Source organism: Rhizomucor pusillus, assembly GCF_041956525.1.
Source record: "Rhizomucor pusillus strain CBS 183.67 unplaced genomic scaffold VTP01scaffold_12, whole genome shotgun sequence".
NCBI classification, from domain to species: domain Eukaryota; kingdom Fungi; phylum Mucoromycota; class Mucoromycetes; order Mucorales; family Lichtheimiaceae; genus Rhizomucor; species Rhizomucor pusillus.
Window position 1 is genome coordinate 240,119 of NW_027192154.1, and position 25,691 is coordinate 265,809.

The 25,691-nt window shown below is 44.8% G+C and overlaps 13 protein-coding genes across 13 annotated transcripts; 5 read left to right on the forward strand and 8 right to left on the reverse strand.

The window, feature by feature from the left end:
* Positions 1-579: 579 nt before the first annotated feature.
* VTP01DRAFT_2049 (uncharacterized protein) lies at positions 580-1,790 on the forward strand (the record flags this gene model as incomplete). The annotated part of the gene is made up of 7 exons (XM_069380467.1): positions 580-588; positions 655-669; positions 757-799; positions 863-894; positions 960-1,234; positions 1,321-1,661; positions 1,744-1,790. 7 exons carry the CDS (start codon positions 580-582, stop codon positions 1,788-1,790), a joined length of 762 nt encoding a protein of 253 aa, XP_069237552.1.
* Positions 1,791-2,431: 641 nt separating this feature from the next.
* VTP01DRAFT_2050 (uncharacterized protein) lies at positions 2,432-5,007 on the forward strand (the record flags this gene model as incomplete). Its single annotated transcript, XM_069380469.1, has 4 exons — positions 2,432-2,645; positions 2,723-2,821; positions 2,897-3,595; positions 3,671-5,007. The coding sequence occupies 4 exons, from the start codon at positions 2,432-2,434 to the stop codon at positions 5,005-5,007; spliced, it is 2,349 nt and encodes a 782-aa protein (XP_069237553.1).
* Positions 5,008-5,552: 545 nt separating this feature from the next.
* VTP01DRAFT_2051 (uncharacterized protein) lies at positions 5,553-9,022 on the forward strand (the record flags this gene model as incomplete). The annotated part of the gene is made up of 12 exons (XM_069380470.1): positions 5,553-5,680; positions 5,746-5,921; positions 5,983-6,085; positions 6,143-6,370; positions 6,423-6,519; positions 6,581-7,414; positions 7,480-7,652; positions 7,752-7,790; positions 7,854-7,973; positions 8,047-8,650; positions 8,713-8,826; positions 8,906-9,022. The coding sequence occupies 12 exons, from the start codon at positions 5,553-5,555 to the stop codon at positions 9,020-9,022; spliced, it is 2,733 nt and encodes a 910-aa protein (XP_069237554.1).
* Positions 9,023-9,273: 251 nt separating this feature from the next.
* On the reverse strand, positions 9,274-10,621 carry VTP01DRAFT_2052 (uncharacterized protein; the record flags this gene model as incomplete). The annotated part of the gene is made up of 4 exons (XM_069380471.1): positions 9,274-9,633; positions 9,704-9,982; positions 10,052-10,498; positions 10,568-10,621. 4 exons carry the CDS (start codon positions 10,619-10,621, stop codon positions 9,274-9,276), a joined length of 1,140 nt encoding a protein of 379 aa, XP_069237555.1.
* Positions 10,622-10,814: 193 nt separating this feature from the next.
* VTP01DRAFT_2053 (uncharacterized protein) lies at positions 10,815-12,054 on the reverse strand (the record flags this gene model as incomplete). The annotated part of the gene is made up of 10 exons (XM_069380472.1): positions 10,815-10,882; positions 10,940-10,994; positions 11,066-11,286; positions 11,357-11,377; positions 11,450-11,468; positions 11,548-11,605; positions 11,671-11,689; positions 11,767-11,805; positions 11,863-11,900; positions 11,963-12,054. The coding sequence occupies 10 exons, from the start codon at positions 12,052-12,054 to the stop codon at positions 10,815-10,817; spliced, it is 630 nt and encodes a 209-aa protein (XP_069237556.1).
* Positions 12,055-12,536: 482 nt separating this feature from the next.
* Positions 12,537-13,722, forward strand: VTP01DRAFT_2054 (uncharacterized protein; the record flags this gene model as incomplete). The annotated part of the gene is made up of 4 exons (XM_069380473.1): positions 12,537-12,861; positions 12,921-13,018; positions 13,079-13,458; positions 13,518-13,722. The coding sequence occupies 4 exons, from the start codon at positions 12,537-12,539 to the stop codon at positions 13,720-13,722; spliced, it is 1,008 nt and encodes a 335-aa protein (XP_069237557.1).
* A 277-nt stretch (positions 13,723-13,999) lies between these two features.
* On the reverse strand, positions 14,000-14,588 carry VTP01DRAFT_2055 (uncharacterized protein; the record flags this gene model as incomplete). Its single annotated transcript, XM_069380474.1, has 3 exons — positions 14,000-14,312; positions 14,385-14,458; positions 14,526-14,588. 3 exons carry the CDS (start codon positions 14,586-14,588, stop codon positions 14,000-14,002), a joined length of 450 nt encoding a protein of 149 aa, XP_069237558.1.
* Positions 14,589-15,676: 1,088 nt separating this feature from the next.
* VTP01DRAFT_2056 (uncharacterized protein) lies at positions 15,677-15,886 on the reverse strand (the record flags this gene model as incomplete). Its single annotated transcript, XM_069380475.1, has 1 exon — positions 15,677-15,886. One exon carries the CDS (start codon positions 15,884-15,886, stop codon positions 15,677-15,679), a length of 210 nt encoding a protein of 69 aa, XP_069237559.1.
* A 783-nt stretch (positions 15,887-16,669) lies between these two features.
* Positions 16,670-19,067, forward strand: VTP01DRAFT_2057 (uncharacterized protein; the record flags this gene model as incomplete). The annotated part of the gene is made up of 11 exons (XM_069380476.1): positions 16,670-16,778; positions 16,855-16,935; positions 17,016-17,046; positions 17,099-17,460; positions 17,522-17,604; positions 17,662-17,751; positions 17,822-17,988; positions 18,046-18,523; positions 18,595-18,684; positions 18,738-18,851; positions 18,906-19,067. 11 exons carry the CDS (start codon positions 16,670-16,672, stop codon positions 19,065-19,067), a joined length of 1,767 nt encoding a protein of 588 aa, XP_069237560.1.
* Positions 19,068-19,336: 269 nt separating this feature from the next.
* VTP01DRAFT_2058 (uncharacterized protein) lies at positions 19,337-20,200 on the reverse strand (the record flags this gene model as incomplete). Its single annotated transcript, XM_069380477.1, has 3 exons — positions 19,337-19,744; positions 19,811-20,001; positions 20,080-20,200. The coding sequence occupies 3 exons, from the start codon at positions 20,198-20,200 to the stop codon at positions 19,337-19,339; spliced, it is 720 nt and encodes a 239-aa protein (XP_069237561.1).
* Positions 20,201-21,148: 948 nt separating this feature from the next.
* On the reverse strand, positions 21,149-22,335 carry VTP01DRAFT_2059 (uncharacterized protein; the record flags this gene model as incomplete). Its single annotated transcript, XM_069380478.1, has 2 exons — positions 21,149-21,831; positions 21,975-22,335. The coding sequence occupies 2 exons, from the start codon at positions 22,333-22,335 to the stop codon at positions 21,149-21,151; spliced, it is 1,044 nt and encodes a 347-aa protein (XP_069237562.1).
* A 32-nt stretch (positions 22,336-22,367) lies between these two features.
* VTP01DRAFT_2060 (uncharacterized protein) lies at positions 22,368-23,332 on the reverse strand (the record flags this gene model as incomplete). Its single annotated transcript, XM_069380480.1, has 4 exons — positions 22,368-22,564; positions 22,635-22,720; positions 22,795-23,175; positions 23,220-23,332. The coding sequence occupies 4 exons, from the start codon at positions 23,330-23,332 to the stop codon at positions 22,368-22,370; spliced, it is 777 nt and encodes a 258-aa protein (XP_069237563.1).
* A 738-nt stretch (positions 23,333-24,070) lies between these two features.
* On the reverse strand, positions 24,071-24,967 carry VTP01DRAFT_2061 (uncharacterized protein; the record flags this gene model as incomplete). The annotated part of the gene is made up of 3 exons (XM_069380481.1): positions 24,071-24,490; positions 24,555-24,770; positions 24,839-24,967. 3 exons carry the CDS (start codon positions 24,965-24,967, stop codon positions 24,071-24,073), a joined length of 765 nt encoding a protein of 254 aa, XP_069237564.1.
* Positions 24,968-25,691: the final 724 nt, after the last annotated feature.

A 25,691-nucleotide genomic window follows, 5' to 3' on the forward strand; every position in this document is an offset into this window, starting at 1 on the left:
TATACCAGTAGGATATTTGGATACGCTCACAGATGTAGTATCTCTGTGTGTGCGCGGTAGAATGGGTCATGTGGTTCTCGATTCATGATCGGGGCTCGGAAACATCAAGGGTTTATCGACAGTTTGAAAAAGCTTAAACAAATAGTGCGCGTGTATTACCTGGTAAGCCAAGGCAGAGCGGGATCATGCCAGCAGCGGGGCTCATTCTAATGAGTAAGAGTAAGGTATATATCAAAGATCAACATATTTCTAGAGCATGGAAGGAAAAAGCCATGTTGAGTGTGTAACGATCCAACCGCAGCTATTCCTCCAGAAGAGCAGATATAAATATCCCGATAGAAATCGCTCGCTATGTAGTATATGAGAATGGTGCACGAGAAGGGAAGAGGATGTGAGTTTTATTAGTGGGACGCTAAAACGGGGGGCATCGTTTTTCTCTCTCCGTACAAGAATGCCTTGGAAACATCGTGGATGCATCAGCTCTGTGTGGAGTTTCAAATTGAGGTGTAGCGTGCACACCTCGGAGCGACGTTTCTCCTTTCACAGCTGAAAACTCCCTGAGACGAACTGTAGTACCCAATGGCAAACGTAGGCAACCCAAACGCGTTGAGAATAGTGACAGTCGTAGTGATAATTTTTGTTGCACGTTAACAGGAACGCGAAGATAAGGTAAAGACGCTGTCCAATGCGAATGTCGTGCCAGATGGCGTGGTTATGCAATCTCGGGCAGCAGTTGTGCTCATCTCAGTCGCCTAGGTTTACATGGCCAAGATTGCCGAGCAGGCTGAGCGATACGACGGTAAGTAAAGTGAAAAGACCTTGTGGTTCAAGGCGCTAACCCAATCCTGTCATATGCATATAGAAATGGTTTCGTTCATGAAGGACGTGGCCACGGTAACAAGAGTGATCAAGTATAAACAAAAAAGAAAGCGATAAGCTGAAGGTCATCATTTTCTTAGCTTGGTGTCGATCTTACCGTTGAGGAGCGCAACCTGCTCTCTGTTGCGTACAAGAATGTGATTGGTGCCCGCCGCGCTTCCTGGCGAATCGTGTCTTCTATCGAACAAAAGGAAGAAAGCAAAAACCACGAAGCCCAGGTTGCCAAGATCAAGGAGTACCGCAAGAAGATTGAGAAGGAGTTGTATGAAGTCTGCAACGATATCTTAAATCTCTTGTCTACCTCCCTGATCCCCTCTGCCAAGGATGGCGAGGCTAAAGTTTTTTACTACAAGATGTAAGCAACATCTTCTTTTTGCTAGTCTTAAAAAGGGAGCCTGGGAGAGAGAAAGAATGAATAACTGAAACCATTATCTAAACCAGGAAAGGTGACTATCACCGATACGTTGCAGAATATGCAACTGGAAACGAGCGCCAAACCGCCGCCGAGTCTGCCCACGAGGCATACAAGCAGGCCACCGAAGTCGCTCAGAGTGAGCTTGCTACTACCCACCCCATCCGGTTGGGTCTTGCCCTCAACTTCTCCGTTTTCTACTATGAAATTCTCAACTCGCCTGACCGAGCATGCCATTTGGCAAAGCAAGCCTTTGACGATGCAATTGCCGAGCTTGATACACTCAGCGAAGAGTCCTACAAGGATTCGACATTGATCATGCAATTGTTGAGAGATAACTTGACCTTGTGGACTTCGGATCTGCAAGAAGGTAGGAGCAAGATTGATGATGTCAATATCCAAAACCTGTGCTCATTATCAAACTTTAATTTCTTGTTATTTCTCGAATGTAGCAGAGGGCGGTGACAAGGCGGAGAAGAAGGCTGAAGAAGAGGCTTAATCAACAAACCAATCACCGTAGCTATGATAAGAGACTAATGGTGTTATTATTACCATTTTTTCTTTTCTCTCTTTTCTCTCTCCTTCTTGTTACTTAGTCTAGTCTTTTTTCGTGATAAAGAATTGAATTTCGCCACTCATATCTTTACGTCTCTCTGCTCTGCTGGTCACTGTTGCACGCGGTGAACTTTAAGGTCTCGTGGTCCAATGACGTAGACTCACTGCAGACATGTTGAAACCTGTAGATTGCCTCACACAAACATTTCGTATCTCACAGAAAGAATTAAGCTTAATTTTATTGGGGAGGAGCTGGAATGAATTCCTGATTGGCTTCCGCTACTTAATGCGCCTTACCGTTCGCAACGCATCTAGTTCAGATGTCAACAGTGGCGGAACTGGCTCCTCGGTCACGCATTGAGACAACAGCAGCGAGCAAATTGATATAAAATGTCGACATTCGAAGCAGTAATTTTTTTTCCTGGATAACAATAACCTCCACCACCCATCCTCTGCGGCGATTACTTTCTATTCGTTCGCGATCAATTCTTCCGTACCGTAACTTTTATCCTGCTCTCTTTCATTTCCGTTCCGACCTCTTTATTGTTCTTTTTCCACCCCATTTATTTATTCGCATTCGCTACGATGCCAACCGTATACCTTGACAATCCGCCGCCAAGGTATTGCGATCAATCACGGTCGATCGTTAAACGAGCACCGAGCGGGATCAAGTCATACTTTACCGGGATGTTCCCCATTGTCCATTGGCTTCCAAAGTATAACTTGACCTGGCTCGCCAGCGATATTATTTGCGCGATCACTGTCGGTGCCGTTGTTATTCCACAGTCTATGGCATACGGTGAGTTTCCTTTTTTTTTCTGCCTTTTTGATAATGACAGACCCGCTGACCTGGTCATTCTGCTGTGTCACCTCCAGCCAAAATGGCGGATCTTCCTCCGCAGTATGGTTTATACACTAGCGTTGTCGGTGTTGCTATCTATCCTTTCCTGGGAACTTCAAAGGATATCAGCATAGGTAAGTATGGGTCATGTATGCGATCTGATATGCAGGCATGCAGCAGAAGTAACCTACTCGTGTAACATTATCTAGGCACAACTGCCATCATGTCTCTTTTGGTCGGCCAGATCTATGGCACTATAGAAAACATGCCTGAATTTCAGTCTGGACAATGGACGCAGCACCAATATGTCGTCACTCTGGCACTTTTTGCTGGTATTGTTACTTTGGGCCTGGCTATTCTGCGGCTGGGCATTCTTTTCAATTTTATCTGCCAGCCTGCAATCGCGGGATTCATGGCGGGCAGTGGTCTAACAATCGTGATCAATCAACTGAACAAAATCTTTGGCATCCCCAACATCAACACTCGAGAAGCGCCCTATCTCGTTTTTGGCAAGACGCTGATCAACCTAAATCACTCACGTGTGGACGCCGCCATGGGTCTTCTGTCGCTCGTCTTTCTTTACGGCGTCCGATGGGGTGTAGAACGGTTGACAAGGAGATACCCGCAATACGCACGTGTCTTGTTTTACATCAACATCACACGGAACGTCGTCCTGATTGTCTTTACGACATTCCTTTCTTGGCTAATTAACCATTTCGGTCACCTGACTGAAAGCCCTTTCCAGATTTTGGGCGCCATCCCTTCGGGTTTCCAAATGATGGGCGTTCCTAAAATCGACAATGGTCTTGTTTCCACCCTGTTCTCGTACATTCCAAGTGTCGTGACCTTGTTCATGATGGAACATTGCGCAATCGCTACAAGTCTTGGCAAGATGTCCGATTACAAAAGTAAGTACACATCTGCAATATGCAGTATGCGATATTCAAGGACCAAACTCACATTAATGCATTTTCACTATGCAGTTAACGTGAACCAGGAACTTTTGGCTATTGGTCTTTCCAATGTCCTTGGCTGCTTCTTTTCCGCTTACCCGGGGAACGGCAGTTTCTCGCGATCTGCCGTTACCAACAAGTCTGGATCCAGAACACCTCTTTGCAACATTTTTGTCGCCGTCATTGTCGTGCTTGCGCTCTATGTCTTCACCCCTGCTTTCTATTACATTCCATCATCCAGTCTTGCGGCCGTGATCATCCATGCTGTCACCGATTTGATTGTTGGACCCAAAGTCTGGCTCAAGTATTGGCGCCTGGACCCGACTGAACTGTTGATATTTGCAGCTGCATACATAATTGCATTGTTCACACGCTTGGATGTTAGCGTGTATGTACCTGTAGCGCTTTCTTTGGTTGTACAGCTCTACCGCACTGCACGCCCTTCTTATGCCGTCCTCGGCCGAGTCAGTCTCCATGCAGTTACCGATAAGGAAAAGCGAGACATCGACGATAACGATATCGACAATGCAATGTATGTCCCCTTCGACCACCCGACCCTTGGCCACTGCGTGCGTCCAATTGGTCGCGGCATATTTTGCTTCCAACCAAGAGACAATCTAGTCTTTGAAAACTCGTGGTATCTTTTTGGCGAACTTGTTGACCAAGTTAAGCGTACTACGCGACGTGGCAAACCTCTCGCAGACAAGGTCGGCGACCGGCCCTGGAACGATGCAGAAAGTGGCAAAAAAAGGGATCAAAGTAAACCATTGCTGAGAGCTATCATCCTGGATTTATCTGGTGTGCATCAGATGGACTACTCTGCTATGGACGAACTGAAAGCGACGAGCAGTCTGGTCGACCGTTACTCTGGAAACAAGATCAACTGGTACATTGTCATCAACGAAAGCCGCGCTGTGCGCAAATGCTTGTTATTCGCTGGATTTGGACGACAACGTCGGTCTGACAAGGTACCTGGGTTCTTGTCAGATCTCACCACCGAATCTCGACAAAGCAACAAAGCTGCTGAGGATGATGACAATGTTAACGAGAACGTCGATGATGTGGAAAAAGGAGAGCAGAAACAAGTCGCAGTTATTGAAGATATAGACCATCATCACAGAGAGCGACAATCGCAGATAGACTCCAACAGGACGGCTCCGCCTACAATATCCTCGGACAACTCTTCAAGCTGGTCTCAAGAGCAACAACAACGACAACAAGGACAATATCTGGTTGATTGCAACAGTATCTCAGCTATCGATGATGTATACCCCTATTTCTTCTATTCCATTCACGATGCTGTACGCGCCGTCATCACGCAACATGGCTACGATGACAACGAGACTGCCTCTACCTCGTCTGTCTAGACTGATTTGTAAATAGTTCTGTGTCTTTTCTTTCTTTCTTCTTTTCTTTCTTCATATATATATATTTGTTATATCCCGAACACATACAGCACACACATATATACACATATTTATACAGAGTATTAAAATCTACTGAATACAATACATTTTTTCAGGTCTAAAATGCTTTTCTACATCTCGCTTTAATTTTCTTGGTTGCACAGGAAAAGAATAAAGTCCGCGAGAAGTCTTGATGTCCTTTTGAGGTTCGCGCTTTGGTAACGCGACCGCTTGCTCCCCTTTTTCACGCAGCTTTCTGCTCTTGCGAGTTTGCGATCTATCTGCAATCGTCTCCGCGACGCTACTCTCTCTCTAATTCGCAGAAAACTTTTGTATATTGCCGCACGGCTTCAAGTGATCGGACCTCCCCAACATACTTTACCAGCACAAGGTTCCGTCCGGCGTCCGTCCGTCGTAGTATTATTTTCCACCTTGTCAACTTGCAAAAAAATTCTTTCCTCTTCCAGCTCACCACTCACCATTCACTGCATCGCTGCTGTTTTACCATGCCCCTTTTGAAGCGCAAGCGCTTTCCACTGCTGCAACCACCACCGTACGATCCTGAAAAGAAGGAATCCAGAGATCGCCAGGTCTGGTACTCTCCAATCACTGCAGAAATCTTTACAGACTACTCGTAAGCCTCCGATCCCTTGCTGTCTTCGCCTGCGCAACCCAACACTCAATCTCTCTTGTTGCTAGGACGTATTTGGAACGCACGGCTTTGTACAAACAACCTATCTGGCAGTCAGAAGCAACCGGTCGCAGCAATCTTACCTACAAGCAAGCGTTGGAGAACGAACGCATCGAGAAGGAGCGTGTTCAAGATAAGATCCCTGAAGAACTGCAAAAACGTGTCCTGGCCTACGCGCAATTCCGTATGTTTATTCACTTTTACTGTTCATATCGATAATATATTCTGATCTTCCCCTCAATTAGATACCGGACGTCTGGATGCTGTTGTTGACAGCGTTTACAACCATTTCACACAACGTTTCTGCCCGGGCGAGATTGTAAACTGCCGCTGGGATGATGGCATCATGTACGTATATTACGCGTCATGTTGGATGTCACCCACTAAATATTTTCATTGTTAAAGGTACAATGCCCGGATATTGAAAATCATTGACGATGACGACGACGAGGATGATAAAGATCAAGCCAAAGTCCCAGTTGCAAATGGCACCGGCGAAGCGAACGGTGTTTTTGCCACCACGAACGGCAACGCAACCAAACCCGTAAAATACATTGTTCAGCTGATCGATGAAAATTCAGAAGGATTGGAAGATTTCACAAAGACCGTGACACGCGATGAAATCAAGCAAGTGTTAATGATATCACAATACTGGATATGCATATATTCCTAACAGCCATCGTAGGAGAGACCGATTAGCGTTCTCCAAGAATCTTTTGAAAAAATTTATTCGTGAAAATATGTCCAAAGACACGTACAATCATGCGCCTTGGGTGATTAGAGTAGGTGTCGACAGCAGCGGCGAAATGGAACGTTTGTTGCTGACGCTATCCGCTATTTTAGCCGGCGGTTGCAAAGAAATTTGGTCTAGAGACAGATCTTCCTCCTGCTCTTGAAGCCGCGAAGGAGTATGCATTTTCCAACAAGCAAAAGAAGAAACCGGCCGGTACGAGCAAAAGAACGATTGAAGCGAAAATGCTGGATGCTGCAAAGTTGGAGGCCAGCCTGAAATATCCCATGGAAGATTTGGATTTGCCGATGTATCGACGCGACCCGTCTGGTGCAGGACCCGTGATCGACATGGCTCCTGGACGTCCAAAGGCAAACGCAGCTGTACCCAACCCTACAGGCGGCCAGCCGCTGCGACCCAGACCTTCCAATCTTGTCACCGTCCCTGCAGAGTGTTTTGGATCATTCTTAATGATTTGGTCTTTCCTGACAACCTTTTCCCGACCTCTTGGATTATCACCATTTACCATGGATGATTTTGAGAATGCGCTTCGCCACGACGACGTACACTTCAAATCTCAACTTTTGATCGAAAGCAACGTATGCCTATTGAACGCAATCATCCGTGAACGGCACAAAATGACCAAATCGCAATCCTTTACAATGACTGGTAATTTTGGGTCCCATGTGTCGAGCTATCAAGTATCTCCTTCACCAACACCTGGCCTGAGCCGCCAGTCATCGATGGCACCCAGTGAAGATGAAATGCACGCAGATGTTGATATGAACATTGTTGCGGAGCAGCAATCCCGTCGTGCGTCACTTTTGGAACGAGGCTGTGGAAGCGATGAAATTGTAAAGATTGGACGTGGCTGGGATGCAAAACCTATACCGCCTGGAAACGATCGTGTTGGCTGGGAAGATATCATGATTGGATGTATCAACGATGTAAGTACATTGAGCGACAAGTGAGTGCGACCCATATGATAGGTTAAAATTATTGTTTATCATAGATCGCATCGCACGAAATGACACCCGAGTTAGACAGAATATTCAATCACCTTGTACCACACAACAACTCGACGTTAGAAGAACGCGAAGCGGCCTATCTTAGTCTTGGAATCAAGGACAAGGTCACACTCATGGAGATACTTATAAATGCTGCAAATGAATGCTCAATCATAAAGTAAGTGTATTTGATAACTAACATCACTGAATCTGATGTTAACTATATGCTGTAAAGAGAGTACATGGAAGAATGTCAAGAACAATTGACTGAACTTAGAAAGCAAAAAATAGAACTTGGTCGCGAGCGCAAGAGAATGTAAGGAATCGATACATGTGTAAGGTTACTATGTAATCCAGGCTAACAACGCAACAAAAAAAGTTACGCTGAACGAGAAGAACTGGAGAAGAAGGAGGATGACGGTACGCCAACTCCAGAATCGAACAGAGACACTCCAATGAGTGAATCTGATGCGTTGTCCGGTACCGAAGATACTACTACGTAGGTAGCTCACAGTACGAGGTGCTTTTGGGGAAAGATGATACTGATTGAATAAATGCGGTTGGACTATTAGCGAGAAGGAAGAGGAGCCTGAAGAGAACACGAACCGGCGAGAATCTCGACGAGCAGTGCTGAAGCGCAAACAAGCTGAACGCAAAGAACGAGAAGCGAAAAGATTGAAGCGATATCACCAACAACGAGAAGAAGCACGTCTCCGCAACCAGGAACAAAAGATGCGAAATGCCATGCGCAAACGACTGGACGAGGAAGAACGCCAACTGCGCAAGAAAGAAGAGCAAGTAGAACATAATATGAGAAAATACAGCACGCTGCGCATCAAACCGCTGGGACGCGACAAGTTTTTCAATCGCTACATCTACATGGACAATATCGGAGGATCTGTTGCGCACGGCACTGGTAAATTGTTTGTACAGAGCCCAAGCGAGGCAGACTTGATGCTGTTGCGAGACCGAAACGATCCTACATCTATTGATAACAGTAACCCATCTCCGTGCGGGCACGGTGGTGGCACTCGATTCGTGTGTGAGTTGATGGCGGCTCAAGGCATGGCTGAAAGCGCCTGCGAATTCCTGCGACGGCACTTGGATCCACAACCAAATAATAATTCTGAACCATACCCTACTGAGTGGTGGGAAGCTTACCAAGATCCAGAAGATGTATGTATCTCCTAAAAAAATACTAGTAATTAGCGATTAACACTTATGGCTTTCTTTTATAGCTTGAAAAGCTGTTGGATTGGTTGAATCCTAAAGGTATCCGGGAATACAGGTTACGAAAAGAGATTGAGAAACAAAAACATAACTTGATTACTGGCATGCGCAAGAGAGTATCGGTAAGCAGAAGGAGAAGATCGTATCATGGCATGGCTCGTTCTTTTTTTTTTTTTTTTTTTGTCTAACTTGAGTTCACAGGAATCTCACAACAACGCAGTAAAGTCAGAAATGCCTCGACGAAGCACACGAAGCAAGACGGTGGTTGCGCCTCCACTCGGATCCTGGCTAGCATACACGAACAAACTGGCACGATAATAATCATGTGCTATTGCTGCATTTCATTCTGTTTTCCCTTCCTTTCCCCTTCTTTTAACCCTACATTTGCAAAACTCGCTTGTTACAATTTAAAGACGTAAATTAAAAGAAAGAAAAAAAGAAAGTAAAAGGATGTCTGTTATGCATTCGGGAAGGAGTTAATACATATATGGCACAGAGATGAGTGAGAGGGGATATGCGACAAAGGATGGGTGATAGGAGAAGAGGGGAATATTCACGCATATTTGAGATTATTCGCTTTCGTGATCATTATCGGTCGCAGATGCAACATCGTCTAGTTGATTATTATCCTCTTCTTGTCCTTTCTCTTGTTGTTGGAGTAACCGCTGCTGTCGTTGTTCTTCTTGCAATTCTTCGAATGCAGAGTGCAAAGCATTCCACAAGTTCTGTCCAAAGAACCGCCAGGCGATGGCTGCGCATATAAGCTCGATAATGATAAACATGACAATAAATCCAAGCGCAGTAACGATCCTGCGATGGTACATGAAGTAGCGAAGGCCACGAAAGTCTGCCATGAGTCGAATTTCAGCGTCGTATATTTGCAGCCGAGGGTTGGAGATGGCGATGGTTGCTTGGGTGACAGCCTTAGACTGCAAGGGATTTAGAGGTAAATATATATTTTAAGCCGAGGACGATACTGCAATATCGTTGAGTAATTACCTTGTGCTCTACAAAGTCTTCAATGATAGGCACGGTGATGACTTGGCTTTCTTCTGTCAATCCAACGAGCAGCGGCAACGCCTTTGCAAATACATGCAGCACGCGCTGTGCTTTTGACTGGTATCTCAAGATCGCTGGTCTGCTTGAATGAACGACCGTGTCGCCTTCGCGTGTTTGCAGCCATGTCTGGACCATAAAGTTGCCCAGATCAAAATTGATATCTGAAGTGGGTACATGCAGCCGCACAAACACGTCGTATGTCTGTTCGTGGCGCAGAGGCTGATGTGACAATGCATAATTCTTAGTATTTCCAGGGTGTGTTATTTTTTCTTAAAACCAAAAACTTACATTGTAAGGCTGACCTTGGGCCAAATCGACCATCGCCAGCGGCCCCTCGTCAACGTTATGCTGGTACTGAAAATAGATGGGTTCAATATGTGCAGTGCGGGGCACATATTGCCTGTAGAATGCGAGGTACGCAGCTACGCTGGTCAGGACCACCCACAGCACAAGAATGACGATCGTGACCGATTTGATCATTGTCTTTTGTGCCTTTGGTGCAAACACGACTCGCAGGACGGGTGTCACCAGTTTCTTGATGAGATTGGCGACCATGACCACAGCCGGGTTCCAAGGCGCAGGTTCTGGTTTTTGCTGCTCACTGTCTTCGTCTTCAATGTTGTTGTTGTTGTTGTTGTCTTCCACACGTTGATGAATGAGAGGCGCTTCATCGTCGGCGGTGTCGACATCGTTGAATGCTGGCGTTGAAGGAACGACTTGAAAGTTGTTATCCGACTAGAACATAAAAGACGTCAGTCTCTCGAGTATTCGGCGGGCAGGTGTTGTAATGAGATAAAAACCTACAGACGTTTCCTCTGGACGCCGCGCTCTGCTGTTGCTGCTGGTGGTTGAAGCCATGTGGAAAGAAAAATGGTGGGATGCAACCACGCAGAAACTTTACGTCGCACGGACCCGGCAGCAGTAATCATGTGAAATTCAAGTTTCAGGTCTCTCTAATTTACTCTGTATTCTGTATAGGTAAAGCTATTTATTATCCCATCAAAAATGACATTATTAGCACACATCAGCTATTTATTTAGCGAGGGAAGGTTTAGATAGGTGGAGGGATTGGAAAAGGTTGTTCCAGACCATTGCTAGGGAAATAAACAGGCAAAAGTTCTAAGGAGACTACGCATTAGTTCTCGATATTTACATGGCAAATTTTGTATAACTTACGGCTGTAAATTGACTGATCGTTTGCGGTGTAAGTGCAGAATAGGACCTTGTCAAACTGGGGGGCACACATGTTCAAATTATCAAGCATGTGGGATTGATGCGAAAAGAATTGAATGCCACACGTACCGAGTCTTTGCCGGACACGAGGTTTCGTTCAAGATAAGCGCGCACGTTGGATAAGGCAATGTTGGCTGCCGTTTCATGGTCAAATCCAAAAGCTCCCGTTGCTATGCAGGGAAACACGATTGTGCGCGCATTGTGGAGCTCGCACAACTCCATACATTTCTGATAGCAGCTTGCTAGAATACGTCGGTCCTGGTTGGTCGGCCCCACCGTGGATATTATAACTGCGTGGTAAAAGAGTATATGTCATTTCTGCAAGATTTCTCTATCAACACAGAAACCATTCATGTTTACATCTTGCCGGTGAATTGAATCCTAAATTTTTGAAAGAAATGAGGATGGCTAAATACATATATACCTCGAAAACGAAACATTTTTGCCTCATACCGTCAGTTATTTTAGCATCCTGTAGAAACGAGAAAACAAGAATATAAGTATTTTTTCTTTTTCCTCTTTTGCTTAATCCTGTTGACGAGAGAACTTACGCCTGGTTCACAATATCTAATCTCCTCAAGTTTCTGGTAAAGCTCTGGTCCTGCTGCCCTGTGCAACCCAGAATTGTTCAATTGTCCTGCGTTGTTCATTGCTCCTTCGCTCTTTGATCTTACATGTGCACGGCATTGTTGACTAAAATGTAGTACAAATAGATAGAAAGATAGGCTGGATCAATATACAGCTTAATGCTCCAAAATAAGAGTACGTACCAGCACCTCCGGGCGTCAGGTGTCTGTTCGTTGCTGTCACTATTGTCGCAATTTAGTCAATGCTTCAAATTCACGCTCCGTAGGCTTATGACTTACCAATGACATCGGCGTGTACAACTGCAATGTTCCCGGTGCTATAATCCAGTTAGTAATACGTTGTGACGCGCAACACCACCTCCGGTTGATATCAACTTACACTAGGCCGACTTTGCCGGCCAGGTTATTATTCAAAGCTCTTCGTTCGTTTTGTGCTCGGATAGCAGCTCCAGGAGAACCAAATGCAACCATATGTAACGTGATGAAATAAAGTGGAAAGAAAAAAGAGGAAGAGAGGGGCAGAATCTGCAGTAGTGGAATTAAATATGCTGGTGACACCAGTTGCTGCGGATCCCGCAGCGCCACGAATTGGTCACCGTCCTCGCGTGTCGTCGCTGCTGTATTAACCTGATAAATAGTATTCATTCAACTGCATTAGCGCGCAGAAATAGCCTAGCATGTCCATTCACATAGAACGCCACTGAATATATCGACTGTTAAAAGCACATTCTCTGTTCCTTTTCAACAATTTGCTCGTCAAATGTATATACTGCTCTTAGCTCGTAACAATTTAAATAGCAAAGTAGACTCATACGAATTTTATAACGACTTTTTAGCGAACGCAATCTAAGCATGCTCGGGCTATTGTGAGCAATTCAGGGCAAATATTGTGGAGGAGGACCTGCTGAATAAAATCACCGCTTTGCGATCATTGCTGCTGCTTCACTCCAAACATGGATACCAACAGAAAACGCAAGACACGCGCAGACGATGATTACTACGATGAGCGCAGCAAAGCTAGACGCGACACGACACAGCGAGATGCAACCCAAGCAGCACACATCGTCGCAAAGCATTACAATGAAAGACCAGAGCTTGGGCGCGAAAAACGTGCAGAGTCAAAGATCATTCGGTTACGTAGTTTCAACAATTGGATCAAGAGCGTCCTCATTCAACGGCACGTCCGACCGCGATCTACCGTGCTCGATATGGGATGCGGTAAAGGCGGCGATCTGCTAAAGTTTGCCGTTGCGCGTATATCGCATCTTGTAGCGGCTGGTAATGATACTATATTGTTTGGTTTGGCAGCCATGGTTTCTGATCGCCTTTCAAAAAAGATGTGGCCGAAGTCTCGCTTGAGCAAATGAAGGATAGATACAAGAACTTGAGACGTCGCACGTTTTCAGCTGAATTTCATCCACTCGATTGCTACAAGGTACAAACAAACATTGGCAAAATTAAATGGTTTGGATTTGTTAAATAGCATCTGGTACAGGAACGTCTCGAACCAAGATTGCATCGTGATATCCAATTTGACACTGTTTCGATGCAATTCTGCATGCACTATGCGTTCGAAACGGAGGAGATGGCACGGACCATGCTTGAAAATGTAACAAGCCGCCTGCGCCGCGGAGGCACTTTTATAGGCACGATACCCGATGCGAACTGGATTGTTAAACGAGTTCGTCAAGAACCCCCTAATTCGTTTGGTTTCGGAAACTCTATTTATCACATTGAATTTGAGAATATCAGAGACAGCGCCAAAGAGGAAGAAAAGAAGACCGGATTTACGCGCTACGGCTGCAAGTACATGTTCCATCTGGAAGATGCAGTTGATTGTCCCGAATATCTGGTGCACTGGTTGACGTTTGAAAGGTACATTGAAACGCTCAGCTTTAAAAAGAGGAATGGTTACGAAGGATGTTCGCTTTTAGATTAGCATCAGAGTATGGACTTCGGCTTAGGTTTAAGCAGAATTTCCACGAATTGTACGAATCCGCATCAAAGGAGCCTGAAATGGCCAAGTTGCTGCCAAGACTGGGAGTTATATCTGGAGATCGTGGGCCGATGAGTGCTGAAGAGTGGGAAGCAGCCCGTGAGTATTTCAAAGCAATTTCTCCATTGAAGAAGATTTACTGAATAATCATTCTTTCCTTTTTCACTTTACAGGCATTTATCTAGCTTTTGTGTTTGAAAAAGTATAAAAGAAAATGTTTCTAAAAGATGTCATCCATTAAAGCATTTCAATACATTACAATATATAGTCATGTAGAAATGAGATTTCCATTTTAAATCATCTTTGTGATTTCCATAGTATAATAATAATAACAATAAACATTACGTTATCGAAGAAGATGCAAGCATCCTCGCCTACAACTAGCGAAAGTGTATCTACTTGTAAGGATATTGGAACAATTTATGCCATCACGGCACCTAGAATGAATAGAGGAATGGCTACTGCAAAAGCGTTCGAGTTGAAGGCTATTGCTGCAACGTTTGTAGTCTCCGAGGACTGACTGCTTAGCGAAGCACTTGCTGATAACGATAAGGAGCCCGTGGTTAGATTCCGGGAATTGGTAACTGGAGAAGCCGAGGAAGCCGCGGAGGAGCCACTGCTAATTGCAGAAGCTGAAGGCGTGACAACAGCCGGAGAGGAAGCAGTAATGGCAGAAGATGAGGCACTACCAGATCCGCCAGTGATAGAGAATGCACCGCTGTAAGAGTACAACCTGAATAATATCCCAAATGCAAAATGTTATACGATTCTGCTGGAATTGGTAAAATCTCACAAAAGGACTTACGTTGTACTGCCAGTATTGTCCAAATAGATCAATTGCAGCGAATAAGATTGGTCTGGCGAAAGGTCGGAAGGAACCTTTTCCTCGGCATGAGTTGCTGTTTCATTGAAGAATGTGATGTGCAATGTTACACGCAAAACTCACCGTCCAGTCGTACCAGCCGGTCGTTCCATCGCTCACTTGGATGCTGTACCCTGTGGGTTGCATCGTGAGAGGATCGTTCCCCTGCAGCACCTTGATTTCTACAGACTGGTCAAGTCCATTGATCCATGCTACACGACGGAAGCGTTAGTCAAGGAACTGAAGCCATTGCTCTCCAATTTGAGTAAGACAATACTTGCTTATTTTGCCACTACATTTAAATGCAGCAATTGACAAAAGTTAGAGAGAATACAGCACTGCAATTGCTCTCTGCTTATGCTTACGTCGAGCCAGCCTTCCAAACAGTTCCATTGAGTGGCGAGGTGAAGTAAAATGGCATGTCTTGCGCGGATACGAAAGCCAAAAGTGTGGCTAGGAGAATGGCCAGCAAAGCGTTGTTCTTATTCATCATGCTCAGTGTGAATAGAAGAAAGAAAAGATTATACAAGTTTTACGGTGTGCGACAAGGTATTTATAGCTGAAGACGAGCGCCCGGGTAATAATACCATTGTATCATCGAGATGGCCTTTGTGAATTGCCCTTCCAGGACACTCCTTAACATCGTTTTCAATTTGACCCTCTTTAAATCCTTTACCACCAGGCATCTATTACTTTTGTAGCTACACCGTACCCCCTTCTCCTTTTGCTGTCCACTTGTCAGTGATACCATATGGCTCCCCTCTCAATTACATGCAAAGATGAAAGCAGCAACCCTTGTGCAATTCTCTTGTGCCCTGTTTTCCAGAAGTTGAATTTGCGTAACAGTGTATCTTTTCTTTGCACGTGAGATCAAAACGTGATGATATCGCTCATGGCGGGAAACTTGCTCCTCTGCCCGTTAATTCGGGACATCGACACACACACTCCCCTTGAATTTGGACATAGTAAGTTTAATCGTTGTTATCCTTTAGATCAACAACGATTATTCCCCTTCTTTGCTCGATTTTAGAAACAGCATCCTGGGTCAAGGAGAAGTATGACAGGATCACTACTTGTTAGGAACAATTGTTATTAATTAAAAAATCAGGCGGCGGCAGTGACAAGGATGTAGAAGATCGAAAAGAGTGATCCAAACGTAAAAGTTCATCCTTCCATCTCTGTTGTTGTCTTATCTCTGACATGTATTGTTTGTGTTTCTGGCAAAATATCACAATCTACAATTTCCTGAATATGTAACTAGGGTGCTTTTGAGGGATAGATTGCTTATTGACATTCAATGCGCGATGTCCAAATATTCGTGGATTGGTACATGTCTGGTAAGCATCGGTTTGGTGTTCTTCCACTATCGAGTCAAGTAAACCACGTCGCGGTCGATGTTGAGCATGATCCATACTCTTCACTCTGCTACTGGATTGTAATTCCATACAAATTGCCGGCCCTTTCCTGATTTCTTGATCTTGGGTTCTGTTTCATGATCTTGAACTGGATGGGTTTCTTCTGGCAAAACAATGAGCTTTTCAGGTAGCTTTGTGCGCGGCCATTGATCGCCTGGCTTGCCGTCTGCGAGGATGCGCAACAGGGATTGATCGTGGTGGTAGTATGTAAAACAGCTGTCCATGGAATTTGCTGAGAAGGAAAAGAGGAGGAACAATACACTTTATTCGGCAGCTGATGAACACAAATTCTCGCGTGCAGCAGCAGTGCACGTTCGCCGCCGCTCTCTTTTTGTTGCGTTGCAATGCATATTGGCGGGTTTCGGTATACGAAATGGTGAATATATACTCGAGGATCAAAACTCGTATCCTCTCCTTTCTACTGGACTGCTGCCAAATAAGCCATTTAAAGGCGGAATTGTATTACTTTGAAACCACTCTCCATTTCGGGCTGTCATGCACGCTGTTCGCGTCGCTTTTTGAAATAAGACATTGACAGACAGTTCGTTGGTGCCTTTGGAGATCATATTCAGTGTATGCAGTGCAGCGAGAAGATATACACAAGTATTTTATATATGCACTCGTTTCGGATGCAAGCAAGGAACACAGCAAAAATGCATTTCTCCACAGCTGTACTGTATCATCATCCCACCACTGTTGTCAAGCAGAAATCTCACCGTTTGCTCAGATTTGAGTTCCCGCTCCTCGCTGGCACCAAAGTATCGTGGGCCAACATCCTTCCTTTTTTTCTCTCGACTTCATCATTCCACGATTATGAACGGCAGTCCCATTCCATCAGCGCCAAGTGCCTCTCCGCAACACAATGGGGTCCATTTGATGTCCGTAGAGGGCAAACGAATCCTTTGCACGGCGGACGTGCGAGGTATGCAAGTTGGATACGCTCGTTGCAACGTAACCTCTCCCCTCTCGAAGCTCAGGGCTCACTTTGACATTTACAGGCAACATCTCGCAACTCAACCAACTCGCACGCGAAACGCACGCCGACTATATTATACACACAGGCGACTTTGGCTTCTACGGTAAATTTTGCAAAGAGATATATGGACAACGTGTGGTTTTGTCGTTCCTTGATTGACGCGTAGTCACTCGTAATTGATAGATCGATCCAGTTTGGAGCGTATTAGCGATAGGTAAGCTTTCACAGTAGTATTTGTAGCTACCAGTACTCACATTGTCGGATAGGACCTTGAAGCATCTCGTTCAGTACAGCACATTAATACCACCGACCGTGCGCAAACGTCTGTCTACCTCACCGATCGACCAAGTACGCCGCACGATTGATCAATCACCTCAACCTTTTCTTTCCGAGTTCCCGGACTTTCTTGCTGGCGAAAAGTTACTCGATGTACCTGTTTACGCCGTATGGGGTGCCTGCGAGGATGTTGTCGTGCTGGAAAAGTTCAGATCACGAGAATACCAGATACACAATCTGTTCATCTTGGACGAGGCAACAACGTACGTTCTCGAAGTCGGCGGTGTGAGCTTGAGATTGTTTGGTCTCGGCGGTGCAGTCGTGCAGCACAAATTATTTGACAACGGAGAAGGTTTATTGGAATATCGCCCGTGTTTATATGGAAAGGCTGACCCGTGACCTATCATATCCAGGTTCCGACACTATTGCTGGCGGTCAAGGTACCATGTGGACCACAGCGCTGCAAATCGGTGAATTGGTCGAAACTGCACAGGAGGTAACAGAGAAAAAAATGCGTATCAATGTCGGCGTATTGGTGACGAATGGATTCCAGGTGTACGATCCCACAGAGACCCGCGTTCTCGTTACACACGCAAGCCCCGGTCGTGAAGGTTTGCTTGCACAGCTCGCATTAGTGCTGAGAGTACGTTGAAGCGTGGAGAGCGGAGAGCACATTGATCGGAGTGCACTGATGAGTTGTTCATGGTTTACAGGCAGATTTTACGATTTCCGCTGGCCTGCATTTCCGATACGGTATTTCCTACAACGAATTCTCTTGTCAACCCGACCAGGAGCATTACCGCAACCGATTGTTACAATCTCAGCGAAGCTTTATGCAGCTATGGGAAGCTATCAAGGATCAAGTAGAAAGCTACGTCGAGTAAGTTATTGCGTTGAAAAATGGATACATGAATAATATATCTGATGCAACGAGTAGCGATCGGCAAGCTGCGCTGCTGCAAAACGCACTGAGTGTGGTGAGGAGAGTACCGCCGTCTGTGCGCGCTCCAGGACAACCTGAAATGCTCTCACAATTTGCTCCACCCGATCGTGACGAACAAGCGTTTAAAAACATGTGGAATTTCAACTTGCCCGACGCTGCCTATGGCTGGGTGCTCTTAAACATAAATGACGGCAGAGTCAGCGCAGAAACACGCTCACAAGGCTTCAACTTTTCATACCGCAAGACAAATGCACAAATCCCACAAACGTCCTCACCAGCCATGTCTACCACCGGCATTATCCCTCCAGGCACTAATATTTCTATGGGAGGAGGATCATTAGAACAGAAACCAAACGAGTGGCAGCAAAATGCCGTTGAGCCTCGACCATCATCTGCCGAAAACGATTGGAAGGACAATGCAAGCGTCAAAGATAGTCCTAATCCAAACAGAAACTCAAAACGGATGAGCGTGGCAAGTATCTTACATCACCGCTGCTGGATCTATGCTGAAAAATACTCATACATTACAATATCTTTTAATAGCAACGGAACCCTTACGCAGTGTTTGTTGGTGGCATCGTTAATAATAATGTAAATGAAGAAGATATCCGTGAATTTTTCGGTCGCGAGACTGTATGTTTGCTACTGCTTGAACGCTAGGGCGTGAATCTAACATGTGCATTTAGGTCACAGCCGTCAGATTCCCACTAGATCAGACAACACAGCTCCCCAAGTCACACTGCTATGTTGATTTCACTGACCCGATAGCGCTGGAGAACGCCTTGATGAAGAATGGCCAGGTAAGATAGAATAATATTTTTAAGTACAGCGGATCCATGCTAACTGTGACGAAGATTCTGAAGGACAACAAATTGGTGATAAACCGACCTAACCAGCCTGATGGTCGAAACCGTGGAGGTCGCAACGGCCGTGGCCGCAGCTATCGAGGTGGACGAGCGGGCGACAATGTCAATAGAAATAGCACACGCGAACCATCCACCATCTCCGAAGTCTGATTGTTCCCTCACTGCTCGCCACCGTATCATAACCTACCTACATCATTTGTTTATTTCCTCTCTAAAATCTACCTGTCCAGTGTGTTGTTCTTCCTTTTTTATAAAAAAGTGCTACTTTCTTTACAGAAGAGCCTCAATCCATCCTTTGAACATGAAAATATGATATTTAATCATTCTTCATTGACTCGTCCACATTTACATCTTGTTCGGCAAGACAGCGGCGGGATCAACGATAGGGAACCGCCCTAGGGAGAACTGGAACAGGCATTTCAATGGCGGTTACGACGCCGACGATGACAGGACGAAGAACGGGTGCGTCTACGTTTGTGAGTCTTTTTCTTCTTGTTTCTGCCATGAGACGACTTGTGCTTTTTGCTGGCAGTAGCGGTGGTGGTGGCCGCAACGCTGGATGGCGTATGCGTCTTAGAAGGTACGGGCATGGTGGTAGGCATTGCTGTCCTCTTCTTGTCAGTTGCAGTAGTGGTTCTTCTTGGAGAAGCAGATCTACTAGTGGTGGTAGTTGAACTATTCGCAGAAGAGGAATTGATGCCCTGGTTCGTGTTCGTTTTGCCAGGCGTGTAGATCCCGTCGCAGTGAGCATTGTCAACAGTTTCCCACGTTGCGAAGGAGGCATCGTAACGCTGTCCAAACAAGTACTCGAAAGCAGGTATGCTTAGCTACAAAGGCAGCAGCAGCAGGATATCAATACCATGATTCCATCATTTACACTACTAAAGACCTACATCCAAACCTTGTCCGCCGAGATCAACAGCTAGCACGTAAATGTTCTTGGACTTGTCCTCGTTGGATACCTTGAGGCAGAGGTTGCAGGTAGCGGCGTTATCCATGTTCTGCACAGCAGTGATACGCGCAAGGTTGAGCTCGGCGTAAGGCATGCCGCAAGACGGCGGATTGTTCTGCAATGCATGAGAAGCTAAACATGGATGATAGCGATGATGGCATAAATGAATACAGGTTTTCTAAGCTTACATATGCATTTATAAACACTTACGCAATCCATAGTAATCCTGTGGAGTGATCTTGCCACTGCCTTGCAAAGTGGCGGCCAGCACCAATCGAGAAAACAGACAGAGTAATGGTACAAGGAGCGTCGATAGCTGGATGGCGTGCATATCTTCACTTTTAAGTAATATACACGCACAGGATGAATGAATGGAATGGGGGAGGAGGAGGTTGAGGCAAGCTTTTTCGTTGGTGTAGATGAAAGAAGAAAGAAGGACCGACTGGATCTTTTATATACCCTGATGATGGTGTTTTCGGTAACGTTCGTGACGGCGATCATGCAACTGACAGCGCGCATTTAGCATTGTGAGCTAGCAGAGCAGGTGCTTTGGCCATGATTGGCTGCTCTCGCTGATCCTCCATAAATTTTCAATCAATGCTGAATATTTCGCCAAAAGATTAAAGTTTGGCAGAGCTTTCTGTGTTACCCATCAAATATACACCTATATCACCGTTCAAGTAAACGATGTAGTCGAGGATCCAGGAAGCCTCGTTACGTTGGCCGAGGATCGTAATAAATTTTCAGGTCTACGCCTGCAAGCAAGACAGCCGCCTCCTAGTGTAGAGTTTGCATCAATCTACAGTATTACTTCAGCTCCAGTGACGACATACAGTAAACAACCTTGGACGACACATTCAGGCTCTCAGTGCAATCGGGATATGAGGGTGGGTAATACATTATCCACGCGCAATTAAACTTTTCGAATTGAATATGCACAACATCTATACCGAGCGCCGGGCTCATACAAAGCTTGTATGTCTCGCATGCACGTCACACACACTGTATGTAATCCATAGTTCAAATTGCTTGTGTTACATACATGCTTGACATTTTAAGTCGCTGCAACTTTCGAACACTGTACACAATGCGGTCGCTGCTAGTAGGAGCATGGTAGGATGGGATGATCCAGGTATGTGCAGCCAGTAATTTCCTGAAGACTCCTGTACATAAATGATTATTGGTATGTATTGCGACCTTAATGGAAGAAAAAATTATCTTGTCGCAAAGTTATTAGGCGTATACCTCTGCTATTACTAAAATTTATTTTTTTAGGATGCTAGGCCCGTAGGAAAAAAGGCAATAGCAGGTGTTGAGTGCTGTTGTAGGTAACAGCTCCACCCAGTACCCTGTTGAATGTTTCTTTTCCAGAACAACTGTTATTCACAATGAGTATCGGTCTTGTCCGTTCTCTAAGAGTCGCCATATTCTGCTTTTTATCCATTCTAGACTCACAACCACGCAATTCGATATATTCGATGCTCGGAACGTTGGCCAGAATTACAGCAGCCTCGTCGCCGTCTAGGACTGTATCCATACGCGCAGTGGATAGCACGGAACTTTTCAGATCGTCTACAAAGCTTCTGGTGATGGTGATGGGAGCATTGAAATGGCTCAGGCATAATTTTCGTAGCTCTCGTAAACCGCTTAGAGCTGTTATCATATCTTCAACCAAGTGGTGCGTGGTCTTTCTAGTGCAATCTGTGACATGTTCGACGATATCAAGAGACTGTAAGCTGACAGTTGTGGATGCAAATCGTTGTAAACCTGGTATATTGATTCTGTGACAACATGCTAGCTGCAAATGTATCAAATGTTTCATCGAACCCAAAGCATCAAATAAAGCATCGTCTACGAGATCAATTGCTTCCAGTTCAAGTAACTCAACGTTGGGACTCGTTTGCAATATACGTATGATTGACTTGGTAGGTATGTTACGGATGACGTTGAAGTCGTACGTTCCTCGGATGCGCAAGCGTCAAATGTGGGAAACCTCCCAAATCCTTCAGTGTTTTCCAGCTTGCTCCTCTGATTCCATCGCTAGTGAGTCTTAATACTTTCAAGTTGTTACGCAAATGCTGCAATATCGATACAAATCCATTGACCAATCTGCTCTTCGTGATAACGCACATATTTTGGTATCTCCGCCCTGCGTCTAAATCGGTATATCCGAACAGAGGTTTTCTGGTGGTTGTCGTAAACAAAAGTATCGAGCTGCGGGCAGTTTCGAAGCACCATACTTGATAATTCCTCCTCAGAAACGTTCTCAAAATTGCCAGATTGTAGGTATAAATGACGCAATTCCGGGCAGCGTTCGAGTAGCAGGCGTGTGGCGTCGTATAGATGCGGATATGGATCGTCCTCCATCCGAAAATCACCGAACTCGTCGTCCTCATCCTCGGTAGGGCTATGGCGAACTATAAATCGAAGGCTCTGCAGTCGCAAGTTCTCTGTAAGCTCAGCCATGATATCTCGAAACTCTTGACATGCGTCAAGAATCAAGTCGCTGTGAGATCAAGGAAGCGCAGATGGACACATTCTTTGAGAGCTATTTCGAGTAGACGATTGGATAATGATACAGGAATCAAGACTTCATTGCAGGATATTTTCAGCGCAGTCAGGGTCTGTAGATTCGGATGAGGCAGGGATGGCACGTATGGAACATAGAGATTTCCATCCTCTACTATGGCAACCACTTCTGTACAGTAATCGCCAGTTAGATATTATCAAAACTTAATGACATTAAAATTACATTATGCACTTGCCTAATTCCTGGATGCCAGAAACTGCATAATCAAATGCTTGCAATAAGCGCACCGTTGCATCGTTATCGTCTTCGCTAAAAGGGAGACTTTTTGCAAAGGTTTGCCCACAAGCATCGGTACTCTTCTGCTGGTTAGCCAAGCATCGTCCACATTTTTCCACAATTTTGGCCATTTTGATATCGTTTCATTCCAAGCCTTGCATACGAGCCTGCATCGCAAGAGTTCAGGTAAGCAAAGATGGGACAGTATTTGATCAACGACTTCGTAAGGCAGTTTAGGAAGAGATACGCTGACTGATATGTTTAGTTGTTCTTCAAAGTGGTGTTTCGACGACTCCAGTTGCTTGTAAAGGCTGTCATCGCTTGGTATGTCTTTCATCGCCTTGTGGAACACCAACAAAGTTTTCCGCGTATCGCCTTGTTTCCAAAGTAGATTTGCGAGCCGAAGATATCCAAGAGCCATGTGTGGTGACAAGCGTATAGCTTCTTTGGCGTCCTCTATTGCCACCGCTAGACCTCCAAGCTTCTCCATCACGCATGATCTGTAAAGGAGTGCGAATACCATTTCCCTCTCTATCGTTCTGACATGTCGTTGGAAGTCTCGACTGCAGCGATGTACTCGCCATTTTGCAAGCTGCTTTTGCCTGCAGAGAACTGTGCAGAGTATTGGGCATACTGATCATGGTTCATCAATTGCATTGATCCATTCGGAATTCGTATAGGCTGGTCGTCATGCTGGATATGCAAAAGAGAAACTTTATGCCGCGCGTATGATATGCATACTACCACCAGATAGTAGCCACTCCCTCGGATAAACAATAACCGCCTATGCACTTTTTTGTCTGTTAAAGCAAGCGTTGAAAGAATATATAGACGTTGCATCTATTACAAGCTACGAGTAGAGTTTCTTTGAAACGTCAAATTCAGCTCCATGAAACCAGACAGAAGGCATGAACCGTACTGGATATGCATACACGTTAACAAGGAAATTAGAAAAAAGAAGGCCCGTTAGGTTCGGCAACTGCTTTATCCTGTGCAAAAAGAGGCGCCATGCTCTTTGGCGAATGGGAACCACGAGAGAGTACAAAGCCATCATTCTTTTTATTTAAGCTACGTTCATGCTAAAAATTTAACTGCGCAAATTTTCGATGCATTTGTACACTTCTTCTCGTGATACTTGATCCTTCGCTTCTTTTAAAATTTAGTGCAATAATAAATATAAAGATAAAAGTAAGAATAATGAGAATATCGTCAGCTTGAACAGCAGTATTAAGTTTTCGTATGTCGTTGTAGCCTTGATGTATGGCGTTCCGTCTATTCCTTTAATTTATGCCTTCAAAATCTGCTCGTGAAGATCGTAAGTTCCAGTTATCCGACTTATTCCATTCCGTCTGTTCTGCATTGGCGCTTGGTTCAGAGGTTTAAAGCGTATTGCTGTCATAGATCTATTGAATTTAAGAAATACTCTAATGCAAGTTTAATTGAATCCTCCTTCGGCTCGGATTGCAGATCGGGCGTGATCATATCGGTGGAATTCTGATAGTAAGAAGGATAGACCTCTGGATGCTCGAGATTGCTGTGCTCTTTAGGCAATTCCGATGGAAATAACTTGTAGTCATCGAAGGAGTCTGGGTGGGAAAGAGCCGCGCTTATCGCGACTATGCAGTAAATGCCATTGTTAAGCTGCTTGATCCTAAGCAGGACGCAATCGTGCCGTTTACCTTCTGATGAATATTCTACCTCCTCTTCTGGCGGCGATTCAAACTGTTGCATGATTTTGGTCTGAACACGATCAAGTATCTTTTGAGAGAAAACTTTGCCGTCGCGCCAGATCTGCAACACTCTATTGATGCGTGCCTAAGTACGAGCAAACAGGATTAATGCGGCGGTGCTTTTTTTCCTGGTATCCTAAGACACAAACTTTGTCTTTGGGCATGCAGTGATCGAATAAGTTGTCAAGAGCACCGTGGTAAAGAACGACCGAGAAACGTCGTCGATACGCAGATGCGGCTGATTCATGCTTTTTGCTGTTTGCCTTTTTGATAATATCATTTATCACGAACAAGCCAACTACTCTGTAGGCAGCCGGTGCTTTCTCAATGAAACGAATAATTGAATGCACAATGTAGTATCGGTGCTAACAAGAATATTACTTGTGTAAGATCACTGCGCAAAAGAAAACAGGAGTGGTTATAAGTTACATACTTCCTTGTGCTCCAATGCATATTCTCGTATGCGATTGATCTTTGAGGCGGAAACAGGAAGCCTGGCATTCAAAAGGTCTTTGATTTCCTTGTCAAAGTCGTCGCCCGACCACGATAGTCTTTTGCTCATATTGGTACTGATGTACGCTGGTATGGTCAGAAAGAAAAAAATAAATAAAGAAGAAAGGACTAGAAAATAAAATACAAGTCACTTTGCGAGTTAATGATCTACCCCAACTGCAGCTACTCCACGGAACACAATGAAAATAATGCTCGGGTTTGCCCTGCCCCTCCTGATCCTGATGGTTCTATATATGGAGTTTGAAAAGTTACTTCTTGTCAGGTACGGCGTAGGAAGTTTCCCTACTCGATCACGACAAGAATCAAGCATGTTGCAAAGCAAAATGTTATAAAGTTATTGGTGATATCAGTACAGCGTGCCAAAGATTGTTTGGAGCGCGTAAAGCCAATCAGAGAATCAAATCAAGACTGTTCGAAGCTTGAGAGTGCAAGAGCAAGTTTATCAGAAGAAAGAAAGAGGGTCTCTTATTTTTTTTGTTTTTTTTTTTTTTGAAAATTGTGAACTGGTCATGACTTTCGCTGGGGTGACCCGGTCCTTTTACAGTATTTCCAAAGTTACATATCGTATGCGGGGAGAAAAGATGGTGTGGACTTCCAGTTTTCATTTTCGCATTTTCTTATGAGTTATCAATTTCTGCACGAAGATGGAAGCGGGAAAATAATTGATGATAACGTAGAAGAGGTAAATTGGAGGCCATTTTATTTTCATTTATTGAATACATAATAAAAAAGTGGAAAGCTTTAGGCATAAGAAGAGAGTTATTACATAATGT